At 31.8% G+C, this 12,313-nt stretch overlaps 4 protein-coding genes across 4 annotated transcripts; 2 read left to right on the forward strand and 2 right to left on the reverse strand.

The window, feature by feature from the left end:
- The first annotated feature begins 66 nt into the window (after positions 1-66).
- LOC106721042 (U6 snRNA-associated Sm-like protein LSm3) lies at positions 67-1,392 on the forward strand. The gene is made up of 3 exons (XM_014515905.2): positions 67-213; positions 303-410; positions 1,163-1,392. The coding sequence occupies exons 1-3, from the start codon at positions 193-195 to the stop codon at positions 1,340-1,342; spliced, it is 309 nt and encodes a 102-aa protein (XP_014371391.1). The 5' UTR covers positions 67-192; the 3' UTR covers positions 1,343-1,392.
- Positions 1,321-4,067, reverse strand: LOC106721041 (U3 small nucleolar RNA-associated protein 14 homolog A). Its single transcript, XM_014515904.2, has 3 exons — positions 3,317-4,067; positions 3,011-3,203; positions 1,321-2,818 (listed from the first exon to the last, which is right to left on the reverse strand). The coding sequence occupies exons 1-3, from the start codon at positions 3,967-3,969 to the stop codon at positions 1,376-1,378; spliced, it is 2,289 nt and encodes a 762-aa protein (XP_014371390.2). The 5' UTR covers positions 3,970-4,067; the 3' UTR covers positions 1,321-1,375.
- A 652-nt stretch (positions 4,068-4,719) lies between these two features.
- LOC106721024 lies at positions 4,720-7,548 on the reverse strand. Its single transcript, XM_014515854.2, has 7 exons — positions 7,312-7,548; positions 6,950-7,071; positions 6,704-6,814; positions 6,058-6,597; positions 5,604-5,716; positions 5,090-5,233; positions 4,720-4,896 (listed from the first exon to the last, which is right to left on the reverse strand). The coding sequence occupies exons 1-7, from the start codon at positions 7,490-7,492 to the stop codon at positions 4,764-4,766; spliced, it is 1,344 nt and encodes a 447-aa protein (XP_014371340.2). The 5' UTR covers positions 7,493-7,548; the 3' UTR covers positions 4,720-4,763.
- Positions 7,549-10,800: 3,252 nt separating this feature from the next.
- Positions 10,801-11,760, forward strand: LOC106720911 (protein insensitive-like). The gene is made up of 4 exons (XM_014515717.2): positions 10,801-10,872; positions 10,952-11,059; positions 11,239-11,351; positions 11,428-11,760. Exons 1-4 carry the CDS (start codon positions 10,801-10,803, stop codon positions 11,723-11,725), a joined length of 591 nt encoding a protein of 196 aa, XP_014371203.2. The 3' UTR covers positions 11,726-11,760.
- The last annotated feature ends 553 nt before the right edge of the window (positions 11,761-12,313 follow it).

A 12,313-nucleotide genomic window follows, 5' to 3' on the forward strand; every position in this document is an offset into this window, starting at 1 on the left:
TTGCACGTCTAAAGTCTAAATGATGTCTACTAATTTTTACTCTGTGCTATCTTATTTCAAATAAAAACATAACCTTTTTTTAACTTCATCTTCACCAATTTTCACAAAAATAGTGTAATAAAAGTAAAACATCCCCGTATCATAAATTTGTTCGATTTCGGGCATATTTGCTGGAAAAATAAAAACCGCAATATGGCCGATGATGGTGAAAACGTAAATACTAATTTAAAATTACTAAAGAGATTTTAGTTTAGTTTGATCTTGTTTTAGCTAAATAATTTGATTAATTTAATAATTTTCAGGTGTCGGTTATGACTGTGAAAGAACCCTTAGACCTTATAAGGCTAAGCTTAGATGAGAGGATTTACGTTAAAATGAGAAATGAACGAGAATTACGAGGCAAGTTACATGTAAGTATATAATACTGTAATTGTAATTTTTTTTACCGTGTGATTACAGTGCAAAAACATTCCTGTAAAATACACTCTATATCGTATGTAATTGCCACAGCACTGAACTGATTCAAAAGATCATAAACTTGAGCTGCAGCTCCACAACTAAATGGACAGCTCATGTTTCATCGCAATGTACTATAACTATGTAGTCGACGAGACGCGAGCACAAGGTTTAGGCTAAGTGCCATCTGCGCTTGGCCACCTCAAGCCTGGTGAAGCTGTAAATGCTTCTTCTAGGCAAACAGTGGCAATTAACTCACAACAAAGGCACTAGCTGCCTGGTGATTCACAGTTCACACCTTGAAATGCAAATCATAACTCTATGTAGTTACAAATTGAGCTGAACTGCGAACCTGTTCACTGAGCTGCTTCAAACATTCTAATCAGATCAGCTCACACATAGCTGAATTGCAGGTCATTGATTTTAGTTGAGTTACTTATGACTATGCCACAGTCAAAGTTGTTTAGAGGTTGCTTATACATTTACTAAGTATTCATTTTTTATACTAAATCTACAATGAGGACATCCTATAGTGACCACCTAGCGACACTGAATGTGGCCTAGTAATAAGTTAAACTAGGGTTATATAACCATTATTTTAAAGTATATGTTTTGTTTTATTCTGTTATGAACTATATCCAAAAAATGTAAACCTAAATTTACCCTCATTTTTGTTTATCAAAAAACCAAAAAATCTTTATTTCAGGCTTACGATCAACATTTGAACATGGTTTTGGGAGATGCAGAAGAAACAATAACAACAGTTGAAATAGATGAAGAGACATATGAAGAAGTTTACAGAACAACAAAACGGAACATACCAATGTTATTTGTAAGAGGTGATGGTGTTATACTTGTATCACCTCCTGTACGAGTGGGAGTTTGAAATAGATAATAAAAGTACATACAAAACCAATTTTTATTTCTGTCCCAATAATTTAATAATAGGATCATTATTAAATTTCTGATGCTTTCGAATTAGTAATTCATCTTCATCCATTGGTTGAATAACAGCACCAGTCTTTGTCAGTACATTAGGTTGGATAAGTTTCTTATGAGACTTTTCAGTCACAAAAGTATTACCCAGTGGAGCTCTAAGAGAAGCTTCATAGTCTTTAATAGTTTTAAATGGAAATGGCACATCTGAAATTTTGTGTACAGCAAGTTTTGGATCTTTATACTCTTTTATTATTATATCACCCTTATTTTCATCACGGCGTGGTGTACAAGGTGGTGCTTTAAGTATAATTCGTGTTTTCCTTCTATTAGGAGCTTTAACACCTTTACCTCCCCATTGACCCCAACCTGGCAAACTTAAATCAATGTCTTGTGGTTTATCCTTATTGATTTCATCTTCTTTTTCCTGTCTAAAACTATCAACAACATCATCCTCTTCAAAAACTTCTCCAATATCAATTTTTGGAACAACTTGTTCATCATCATCCAACTCATCATATTCATTTACATCTTTTGGCAATGCAGTATTCAAATATTTAGGTTTGACTACAATAAACCTGCTAGGATCAATATTAGCATTAGTATTCTGTTGTATTTCATTAGTGGTTAGTATTTTAGTTAAAGATTTTGTTTCAGTTTCAGCATCAATTGTTTCTCTAGCAGTTTCAAGTAATGGTTCATCAATAATTGGTTTCTCGTTTTGTTTTTTAAATTCATAATAATCAACACCATATTCTTTTTTTGATTTACCAGTTTCATTTTTGTTCTGAAGTTTAGGTTTCGTTTTGTCAAGATCTTTCTTTAGTTTCTTTAATTTTTTAGCCACCTTGTTAACAAGCTTGTTTTCAAATGATTCAAATATGTTAGAAATATCTTCTGATGCATTTCTTTGACCTGTATTAACAGGTTCAACGGTCCAATTTGAATTTGTAGCAACAACTTTAGTATTTTCTCCAACCTTTTCCTCTTTGTCTAATAGTTTAATTGTTTTTGAAAATTTACTCTTTTTTCTTTTGGGTTGTTCATTAACAATGTTATTTGTAATCTCATCATGCATTTCACATACATTTTCACTTAAATTACTAACACTCTTTTTTAAGAGGTCCATTGCACTATTAGTTTTAGTGTTATTTTCTGGGTTTTCATCCTCAGATTCGGAATCACTAAGTTCTTTACGTTTTAACATTTTATCTTTGAGATACTTTTTATATCCAAAATCAAACTCTGAATCCACATTATCTTTATCAGATCTTTTCATCATCCATGGGTTTGTTGGGTCTTGTAGTAAGTTTAAGTCTGGAATTTCTTGTTTGGTATCATCATCATCATCTGAACTTGCTGCATCAACTGTTTTATGTGTAAGAGATTTGCTGACTGCCAATTGCTCAGCTAACTGTTGCCTCACCTGAAAAAAGAAAGGAAGGTAAAACATGTAAATATTATTGATTATTTGATTATTCATAATATAATTAAACAAATGGTCACTGAATTACAATTATAAGAAATGTTTTAAAAAATACATGTCAATGTAATACATAATTTCAGCAAATTTGCATACCCAAATTAAAGTCTAATAGCTAATATAATAAAAATTTACCTCTTTGTCATACTTTGCTCGTATCAATTTACTTTTTGCCCATTTCCCAGTATTTTTGTGCCTAAGTGTGTGGCGTTCTAATGCTCGAGCCTTCTCTAGTGATTCAAGTTTCTTTAGAGCTTCTTCTGGATCCTTACTTTGCAGTTCTTCAAACTCCTTTAACTGTTGCTTTAATTTATCTTTTTTTAAAATGCTGAAAAATCAACAGAAATCAAAATTAGTTACTTTAGCTAGCTATTAGGTTCTATGTTGTCCATTAAAGAAAGACCATTGCAACAATCAAATCTAGAAAATATTTTAACTTACCGATGGTACTTCTTGCTCTTAATTTTACTCTGTCTTTTAGCTTTAGCTGCTTTGTATGATTGCTGGGCTCTTAACTTTGCCAGCTGCTGTCTATGCTCAAGCATCTCTTCATAAGACATAGGATACTCAGGTTTCTCCTCCTCTTCAGGCACTTCAGGTACAGGTGGGTCCACTTCATCTAGCTCTTTTTCAAGTGGTGACTTGAGTTTTAACTTAGACAAAAACTCATGTGTTGGTTGAAGTTTTGAACTAACATGCTTTAATGGAAAAGACACAAAATTTACAGTACGATTCCGTGCAACGACCGGATCCCATCGTCCAATTTTATGCTTCGTTTGTTCGTAGCCAGTGCTTCTTTTTATACGTTCTGCCTCCGGTTTCTCTATTGGCTTTGGAAGAATTTTAGAAGAGTTTTGACTTTCGGTCAGCCTTTTGCTTATTTTTACATGATGTGCTGTGTCTTCCAATACTTTCACCACATTTTTTAAGTTAAGTTTATTTGATCTTTTGATTAAATTGAACTCGGAATTAGTATTCGTTGGTTCGTTGCGTGTAGGTTCAGTTATATGCTGAGTTTTGTCTAGTTTGGAAACTGCATTAAGTAAGCGATCGTGTTCAGACGACACAAATTCTCCATCTTCTATTTCTTCCATTATTACTTAGTTTGGTTTTTCAAAACGAACACATGCACCCATAAATAATCCAAATGTTAATTACTAACCTATTTGTGAGAACGACCTAACATACTTGGAAGTGACAGTGACATTTCAATTTAACGAGTTACAATTTTTAATTGACAAATAGTTAATACCAGTTCCCACTTATAAAAACTACTAAATAAAATAAATTAACTTATTTCAAATCTTAGTTTCAAATAAAGTCTAAGTATTAGAAAAAATATTTATTATTTTTTAGATAATTTTAAATATAAACAAAACTATTTAATCCAGATAAGAATTTTGTTTCAAATTTTGTTGGGTACAGCACAGCTAGTTACAAAAAATGCCATGCCGAGCAGAATTATTTTATTCTTGTAAAGCTGTTAGTTTATTAAATCGGAACGTTTATAATGTTAGGGTTTTATAAGCTTAAAAGATTAGGCTTAATTTTTTACGGCCGGCCACCTCTTATCAACCCTACTTGGGAAATAAAACTAAATTTTTTATGACCCTAATATTTTGGTATTTTGATAATATAAGCCCCTAAATTTGAAGAGGGACGAATACGAAATATGACTCCTTCCTACATGGTAGGCATGGTACAAAAAAAAATATTTAATGAAAATGTTCAACTTCTTTAAAATTAATATAATTTCACTTATTGCTAGATCACAAGGTGTTAATACAAATTGAAAAACCAATTATTCGGACCACAATTTATTTTTTATCAACATGGCAGAGAAAATATAAGAATAACATAAGCGTAAGCTTTATAAATTTATTAAAATTTAGGAAGCGTTTGACGATTCAGACGACAACAATGCATTTTCTTGATGATGATTCATTTGGCGCAAATGTTTGAAATGTTGGCGATTTCTATATAATTTTGCCTCGTCAGTACATTTTGTTGTAATACAGCTTCTGAAAATGAAATGGATTTTTAAAAGATTCCAATAATTACATTTAATAACCATGATTTTAACGAGTTATTGGACAATATTATTCGATGAGGAGTCAATTTTTTCCCAACAAAAATTTAAATGATAAATTATTTTATTCATTCTTAACGACGATATTTATGTAACATAACCGTATTGAAATGTTGTTCCTTTACCTTACTAGTCTTTTATCAACACCGCATCTTAAAGAAACAGTGTCAACTATGTCGTCAACTAATTTTGGATCGAGACGTTTCTTAGGAGGTTTATTTGCGAAAGCTGGCGATTGTTTTCCTGAAAGCGAATGGGTCGCTAATACTCTGAAACACATCAATCATATATGAAATACTAGCTTTTACCCGCGACTCCGTCCGCGCGGTATAAAAAATAGAAAACGGGTAAAAATTATCCTATGTCCTTTTCCTGGTTCTAAGCTACCTGCCCACCAATTTTCAGTCAAATCGATTCAGCCGTTCTTGAGTTATAAATAGTATAACTAACACGACTTTCTTTTATATATATAGATAATTAGACAGAAAAGTATATTATTATATCTAGTTGAAATAATTTATGTACAGTTTTTCGATTCAAAACGAAACAAATATTAAGAATATAATTAGCGATTAGTAAATTATAAAAAAGGGCTTGAATATTAGTGTAAAAATTTTACTACGTCTTGAACATCATCACCTGCGAGGAAATACAGCTTGTAACAATTGTCTCGTAACGCTCGTATATGAACTCCAATCCAGATCTTCAAGTAGTTTGTGTGGCACCAAAACACTACCATTTCCTATCGGAACCTAAAAAATGTTATATAATACTTTTGTACAAAATGTTATTAGTATTATTAATGTCTAATATTATAAATATAATATTAGTAGTAAATAATATTAGTTAAATAAGATAATATATATTTATATAAATGCGATTGTTTGGATGGATGGATGTTTTTTTAAAGGTTTCTGCAGGGCGGCTCAACGGATTTCGATGAAATTTGACATAGATGTAGAACATAGTCTGGAAGAATACATAGGCTATAAATTACTTTTTTTTTAAATTCGCGCGGACGGCAGCTAGTATTACATACACTTGAAAACAAACAACTATCTTGTCTGTCAGGCATAAATAGAACATAGTTTACCATGTCTGTATTGTTTGGGACAGGTTCGCCATTATTTGTAGTATGGGCGGAAGCGCGCCTCACGCGAATTCCCACGGCTTCCGAAGGATCCGCTTCACGAATAGTTGTGTTCATATTCTGGCTTAGCCATTCTTCTTTTAAATTAGAACATTCATTGGCAACTGATTGATTATTCGATAAAGTTCTCTCCCAGTCAGATGTCTCTGACATCATTGATACGGCATCGTTTAAAGGAAGATTAGATATCAACGTCGTGAATTGCTTGTACAGTCTATGAACTACCACTTCTACATCTTCGATCGCTGATAAAGTAGGTAATTTCTCGTTGAGTTCTGTTTGTGTACTTTTATCGCAATTTTCTTTGATCTTAATCTTTTTTCCTAGAACTGGTTCCGCTAGTGGTGTACTGGTAAGTGGCAATGGGTTGTTTTTGTTGTGATGGAATGTTAGATTCTTGTATAACGCAAGAGATGACTCCGCGACGTTACTGTATTGATGATTTTGTTTATTTGTCGATCCGTTAAAACTGTGGACGTTCGACTGAAATTATATAACAATTATGTTATTATGTAATAATTAAAATGTTTATTTTTTGGTCATAGTAATAAATGATTATTTAAAAATTATTTTTATCTACATAATATACCTCTTCCTCACTGTCAGATGTTTCATCGTCATGGACGTTTGAGCGTTGGGAGGTACGACAAGCAACTGGACTTGGGACAGATTGACGAGCGCTATTTCTTTCACCCAAAAACTGAAAAATATTTAAAACTTTATTAAATAAAATAGAATAAATATTAAATATATAATAATAATAACAATAAAAATATTAAATAAAATAAATGAAATATTTATATATATTTAACTTAGAATTGCTAGAATGACTTACCAAGTTTCCTGGCACACTCTTCATCTCTTTTATAGTGTTAACACATAATGAAACTACGTTCTTTACTTGTTGGTCTTGCCTTTCTAATAACGTTTTAAGTTCTTTAACGTAACTCTTGTTATCTAGAAAATTCATAGAGTTAAATAAGATTAAACATACGCAGGTGTACACAAGATAATTATTATAGAACAGTATAGTAATTATTTCAGTACAATACAAAACACTAAATATAATTATAATCAACAAATGGTATCACTAAGTATATATAAGCAGTTTATCATATTACATACTACAAAACTGTTTAGTGTACATTTATCAAAAGATTTAAAAACAAAGTATAAAGGCTTAAAGTAAAGACTTACCGGATATCCTGAGAATCTGTGCCTTCCGTATACCATTGCCATGTTTATTCCTGATGTTAACTACCTTTCCAACATGCACGTCACTACCGTCACTTATCAAGGAATTGGCGGAAACAATACCATAAGACGAAAAGACCGCTTCCTCCGTCCATTCTACAAGCAACCAAAGATGTTGAGACATATTAAAACTAACCTATATAATATGCACAAGTAATCACTAATAGATCGCAACTTCAACTGAACCAAAAAGGTACATACAGTTCGCAGGTAAAAATGGGCGCATCCCTAAACACCCCAAAGTAAATCTCAGCTGGGAATCTACCCCAAATTGAAGAAAAAAAATTAACAATACTATTCGGCATCGGTCATAAATGCTTCACAGAACTTCATGTTTGGATCTACTTTAACGTAAAACATTACGAAAAAATTAAAAGTAATCAGTAATAGAAACAACTTTCAATGCCTAAACTTTATTGAAATGCGCATAACTAAAGCAATTTTTATACGAGTCACACTGTTTCTATCCATTCTGTGACTAATCTTTTAGTAAATATTGATTGCAAAAACTATTTTTTTAAGAAAACAAAGTGGTCGCCGCAACAGATGTTATCGAACATACAGAAATATAAAACTATGAAAAGTAACTACTACAATCTACAATCCCATTTACGCATTTAATAAGTTCATATGATAATCATTTCATACGGCTGATATTACTCTAAGGAACACTGAATTAAATAATATGTGATTAATTTTAAACACCCAATCATTTATTTCATCATCAGAATCATCAACCTGCCCTTATCCCTATGGAGGATCGGCACAGTATGTACTACTCCTCCATACATCTCTATCAGCCGTCATATCTGAATTTACCCCCTTCTTACGCATATCCTCCATCGTGAATGAGTCACACAATCCATCCATCCATTTATTTGTACGTTTTATTTATGTTGTGTAATTAATAAATTGGTTTGTTGTTGCAATTACATAATATCTTAATAGGAAAGTTTAATCTATATCTTTGCCTTGATTTAAAAGAAATTTATGTTGTTGCTTTTATTTATCGAATAAAACTGTAGCCATCCTTCATATTACCGTAACAATTACATCTATAGTACTTTCATACATACTTTAGTTCAGAAATAACAAAAAAAAGCAACAATTTTTGTTCTAATAAAACACATTGAAAATACCTAGTACCTGCTGCACGTTTGTAAATTTATTCTTAATCATTTTTTAAATTCGTGGCACTGGACCAGTAAAATTATACTATTACTTCGTTAAAAATAACATTAAACCTGTTTCTTAACTGAAAATGCACTAGTTAGGTAAACGTACATGGCCCATAGCCTTGAATGTTTTATTTGTTTACTGGTACCGCGTGATACTATATTTAAGAACACTGGTAAAAGATTTGTAATTGCTGTAGTCTAGGAGCTAACTAATCCAGTGGAAGTGCTTATTTACTCCGTTAACTTTAATGATTTTTAAAATGTCCAAAATGAGTAAGTTTGTTTTGATAAAGTTGGATTCCAATAGCATGCTAGGATTACGCGTAAAACTTTCATAAAAAATTCCTTTAAAATATAAAATTTTACTTATTACTTATTTGATTTATTTAAGCTATAATTTTATTTAATTCTAATAACAGCAAGTTAGAAATTATTAAATAAAGTAATCCGCACAACAAGTAAACGTCATTAACTAATAAATTATATTACGGTGCAGATTAACTAGGAAAGTTATTATTGAAATAGTTAATGACTTTCGGGGATTTGTTTAAACAATAGACAACAGGTATTTTGGTTCAGCGAAATCTATTGTAATGACCTCTAGTAATAACAAGTCTTAGTAATATTTTTATTGCCGACGCCCGGTGACAAACAATGGAGCTTAATTCCACCTTATTCTCGTCCCTACCGGGGAAGGTGATTTGTAGAAGTAGGTGGTATAACTAATTCAGTATTCTACAAGAGTTTGTCCATGTCACTTCTCGCCAATATTAGATCGGTTCTAATAAGATTTTCAGTGTAGCATTTTTGGTTAGAATAAACAGTGATCATGTCAACTGTAAGTAGTTTTAATATATTTTAACTAATGTATATAAATAAGTTTTTCTGTTCAAATAAAATAACTTTTAAGTGAAAACATTCTTTCTTTCTAAAAATAATTACATGTTATTAAATAGTCCGTTACTTTAATATTTGGTGGGATTTTGTAGTGAAACCTATACAACTGCGGAATTACTTATATTTTAGTTACTTAAGTAGATATTGCAATTCATTAATATTATGTGATCATAGATCTGTATATATTTCATTAATGTTCTCTGTTAAAGGTGAAAGTGTCTGAGAATGCCGCCACAAATATGCAGGATATGCAGGATGCCGCTGAAGCGCTTCTCTCTTTACGCGGAGAGATTGAGATTAGGGCGGAATCTTGTAAGAAACTCTACTATTAAATATTGCTTTTATACATAAAATAAATATTACAACTCAAGGAAAGTCCCCATATCACACATTTGCATAAGTTTAGTTTAATTTATAATCTACACGTATAAGCAGAAATCTACACGTGGCACAAGAAGCATTATAGATAATAAACTTTTAATTTCTTGTTTCAGCTAACAGTTCCACGTTGAGTGAAGGCGAAAGAAATGCAGTACAAACTCTAATACTAAGTGCGTTATTTATGCCAAAGACGGTAAGTTTGTTTTTAAATTCTTTTTAAAGTATGTTCATAGTAGTATGAGTAGTCTTGCTACTTTTTATGAAATAAAAAAAAAATCTTCTTTTTTCGTAAAGTTTAGCTTTTAGTTAAACTTTACGTTTACGTTTAGCTTTAGTTTAGTTTAGTTTAGCGTAAAACGTCTTAATTATCCTATTAGTTTTTATACGAATTGGTTTATGCATGATGCAAAATTTTTTTTCGTTAATTTTAATTACTTTTCAGGCCGAATCGAAAACATCGAATCGGAAGCAGAGTTCTCCGGAAACGCTCCCAAAGACGACTATCCCAAAAACTGAAACTTTGGTAAGTGCCTACATTATTGCTATTAATATCTTAGTGCTTTAACATTACTCAAAATGTACAGTAGATTGTTTCGAATAATAGTAAAGTAAACCTCATGTTCAGGCTAATTTTTCATTTCAGGTATGCAAGTACTGCCGTGGTATAAACTACTATAAGAGTCGTGACCAACTTAACTCAACCCATCAAATGAATGTTTTAAAAAAATTAGAATCACTCTGCAAAGAAAGCGGATCCCAAACCTATCAACAAGACCGACCTAAGGCAAAGGGTTGTGATGCAAGCACGCAGACTGGAGACTCAGCGCCTGAAGCAGATTCCACATTGGAAGACATGTCTGTTAAAATCACGCGTGTGAAACCTGAAAGAACCATTACGTCACCCTCAACTTCTAAATCTAGTTATAGAACACCTAAATCACCAAATACTAAAAGAAAGAGAGAACATGCAAATGAGATGGTAGCAACCGGAAGACAACAAACATCATACATGCGTAACAGCATTTCGAGTTATGTTGAAAGTGATTTCGTAAGTAAACGTTATAACTGGTAACTTCATTATTTGATAGGTATAAGAATTTTATTGTAAATTAAGCTATTTTTTTCAGGAGTCTCCTAAAAAGAAATCTAAGAAAAACGTAACACCACATGGAATAAGATTATACAACAAAAAACCGTTGAAAATTAAGAACAAAAGTAATTTGAATAGCGATTTGGTAAGTAACGAATTATTAACCATTGTAACAATTAAAAAAAATTAAAGTGTGTTTCGATTGAGGTGATACTTGTATTATCGTTCTCATTGTCTTGGACATTGTTGAAAAACAAGTGTCACAGCACAGTAGTTTCACAGTTACTTTCAAACCTTCGAGTTTCTAAATATCAATATTTACAGGTTCCAATTGGTGATGGTCATGCCTTAATTCCAAACCGTTTACTAAAACACATGGATTGGACTTCTTACACGAATGCTACCAGAAAACTTTTGAGAGCAGTGTTTTCAAGAAGGTAATACAATTATAAGATTCACTCAACTGCCTTTTTCCTAATTTCTTACAGTTATTATATGTAATAATTTTTTCAGTGTACTGGCAACACATTCTCTTACCGGGAAACCATCGCCGGCATTCCCGAACAAACCAGCAAAGAAACAATTAAATCCAATGCTTGTGAATGATATTGTTCAAACTGTTGTGGATAACTGTCGAGTTCCAGAGAGCGTTGTAAGGACCAGTATAACGACCAAATGCGCTGACGAAAGCAAAATGCTCCGCAGTCGTATGCGAAAAAATAAACGTGATTGTGATATAATAGATAGAGAAAATATTTCGCCGTCAGACAGCAAATCCGATGATTCTGACGATTCCTTCTATTCCGACTGATTTTGATTCTCCTAAAATATTATTGGTTGACTTAGTACGCAGATCCAAAATAAATGCTAGGTAATAAAAAACAAATGTTTATTTGAAACATATGGCAGCCCTCATCTATAAAACGTTTTTCTAAATATTTACTAATATTCATCTTTTTACAGGTATCATCACTGATTAAAGTACATGAATACACTACCATCAATTTATATTTATTATAACTAATGACAGACATTTCCGAAAACAAGAGAATCAGATAAAGAGAATAACATACAGTAACAGTAAAATGTTTCTATTTGTAACGAAAAGTATTTTACCCAGTGCATAACTGAAAGGTTAAATTCTTCTGCCATATGCGCAGTATGATGGTTTTTAGCGCCCTTTCATTTTGCGGTGGCTGGAGTGTTATCTGTGATTTGATTTAAGTTCAATCAAATTTACCTTTTCGTTTAAATTAATAAAATAAAACAACACATTAATATTTCTTATAGTATTTGTCTAAGGCCATGTTAATTTTAATGTACCAGAAATGTGTATCTAGTTTGATTATGTAACATTTTGTAATTTAATTACCTCAGTGCAATAAATGAGTGCAAGATT

The sequence above is a fragment of the Papilio machaon genome, chromosome 15 (assembly GCF_912999745.1).
Source record: "Papilio machaon chromosome 15, ilPapMach1.1, whole genome shotgun sequence".
NCBI classification, from domain to species: Eukaryota; Metazoa; Arthropoda; class Insecta; order Lepidoptera; family Papilionidae; genus Papilio; species Papilio machaon.

Coding starts and splice junctions, on each gene's coding strand:
- LOC106721024 (XM_014515854.2), bottom strand. CDS start 7,492: ATGTCTCAACATCTTTGGTTGCTTGTAGAATGGACGGAGGAAGCGGTC. Junction 7,072..7,311: donor ACAGATTCTCAGGATATCCG/GTAAGTCTTTAC, acceptor TGAATTTTCTAG/ATAACAAGAGTTACGTTAAA. Junction 6,598..6,703: donor CATCTGACAGTGAGGAAGAG/GTATATTATGTA, acceptor ATATAATTTCAG/TCGAACGTCCACAGTTTTAA.
- LOC106720911 (XM_014515717.2), top strand. CDS start 10,801: ATGGTAGCAACCGGAAGACAACAAACATCATACATGCGTAACAGCATT. Junction 10,873..10,951: donor GTTATGTTGAAAGTGATTTC/GTAAGTAAACGT, acceptor TATTTTTTTCAG/GAGTCTCCTAAAAAGAAATC. Junction 11,060..11,238: donor GTAATTTGAATAGCGATTTG/GTAAGTAACGAA, acceptor CAATATTTACAG/GTTCCAATTGGTGATGGTCA.
- LOC106721042 (XM_014515905.2), top strand. CDS start 193: ATGGCCGATGATGGTGAAAAC. Junction 214..302: donor TGGCCGATGATGGTGAAAAC/GTAAATACTAAT, acceptor AATAATTTTCAG/GTGTCGGTTATGACTGTGAA. Junction 411..1,162: donor AATTACGAGGCAAGTTACAT/GTAAGTATATAA, acceptor TCTTTATTTCAG/GCTTACGATCAACATTTGAA.
- LOC106721041 (XM_014515904.2), bottom strand. CDS start 3,969: ATGGAAGAAATAGAAGATGGAGAATTTGTGTCGTCTGAACACGATCGC. Junction 3,204..3,316: donor AAGAGCAAGAAGTACCATCG/GTAAGTTAAAAT, acceptor TTGATTTTTCAG/CATTTTAAAAAAAGATAAAT. Junction 2,819..3,010: donor GAGCAAAGTATGACAAAGAG/GTAAATTTTTAT, acceptor TTCTTTTTTCAG/GTGAGGCAACAGTTAGCTGA.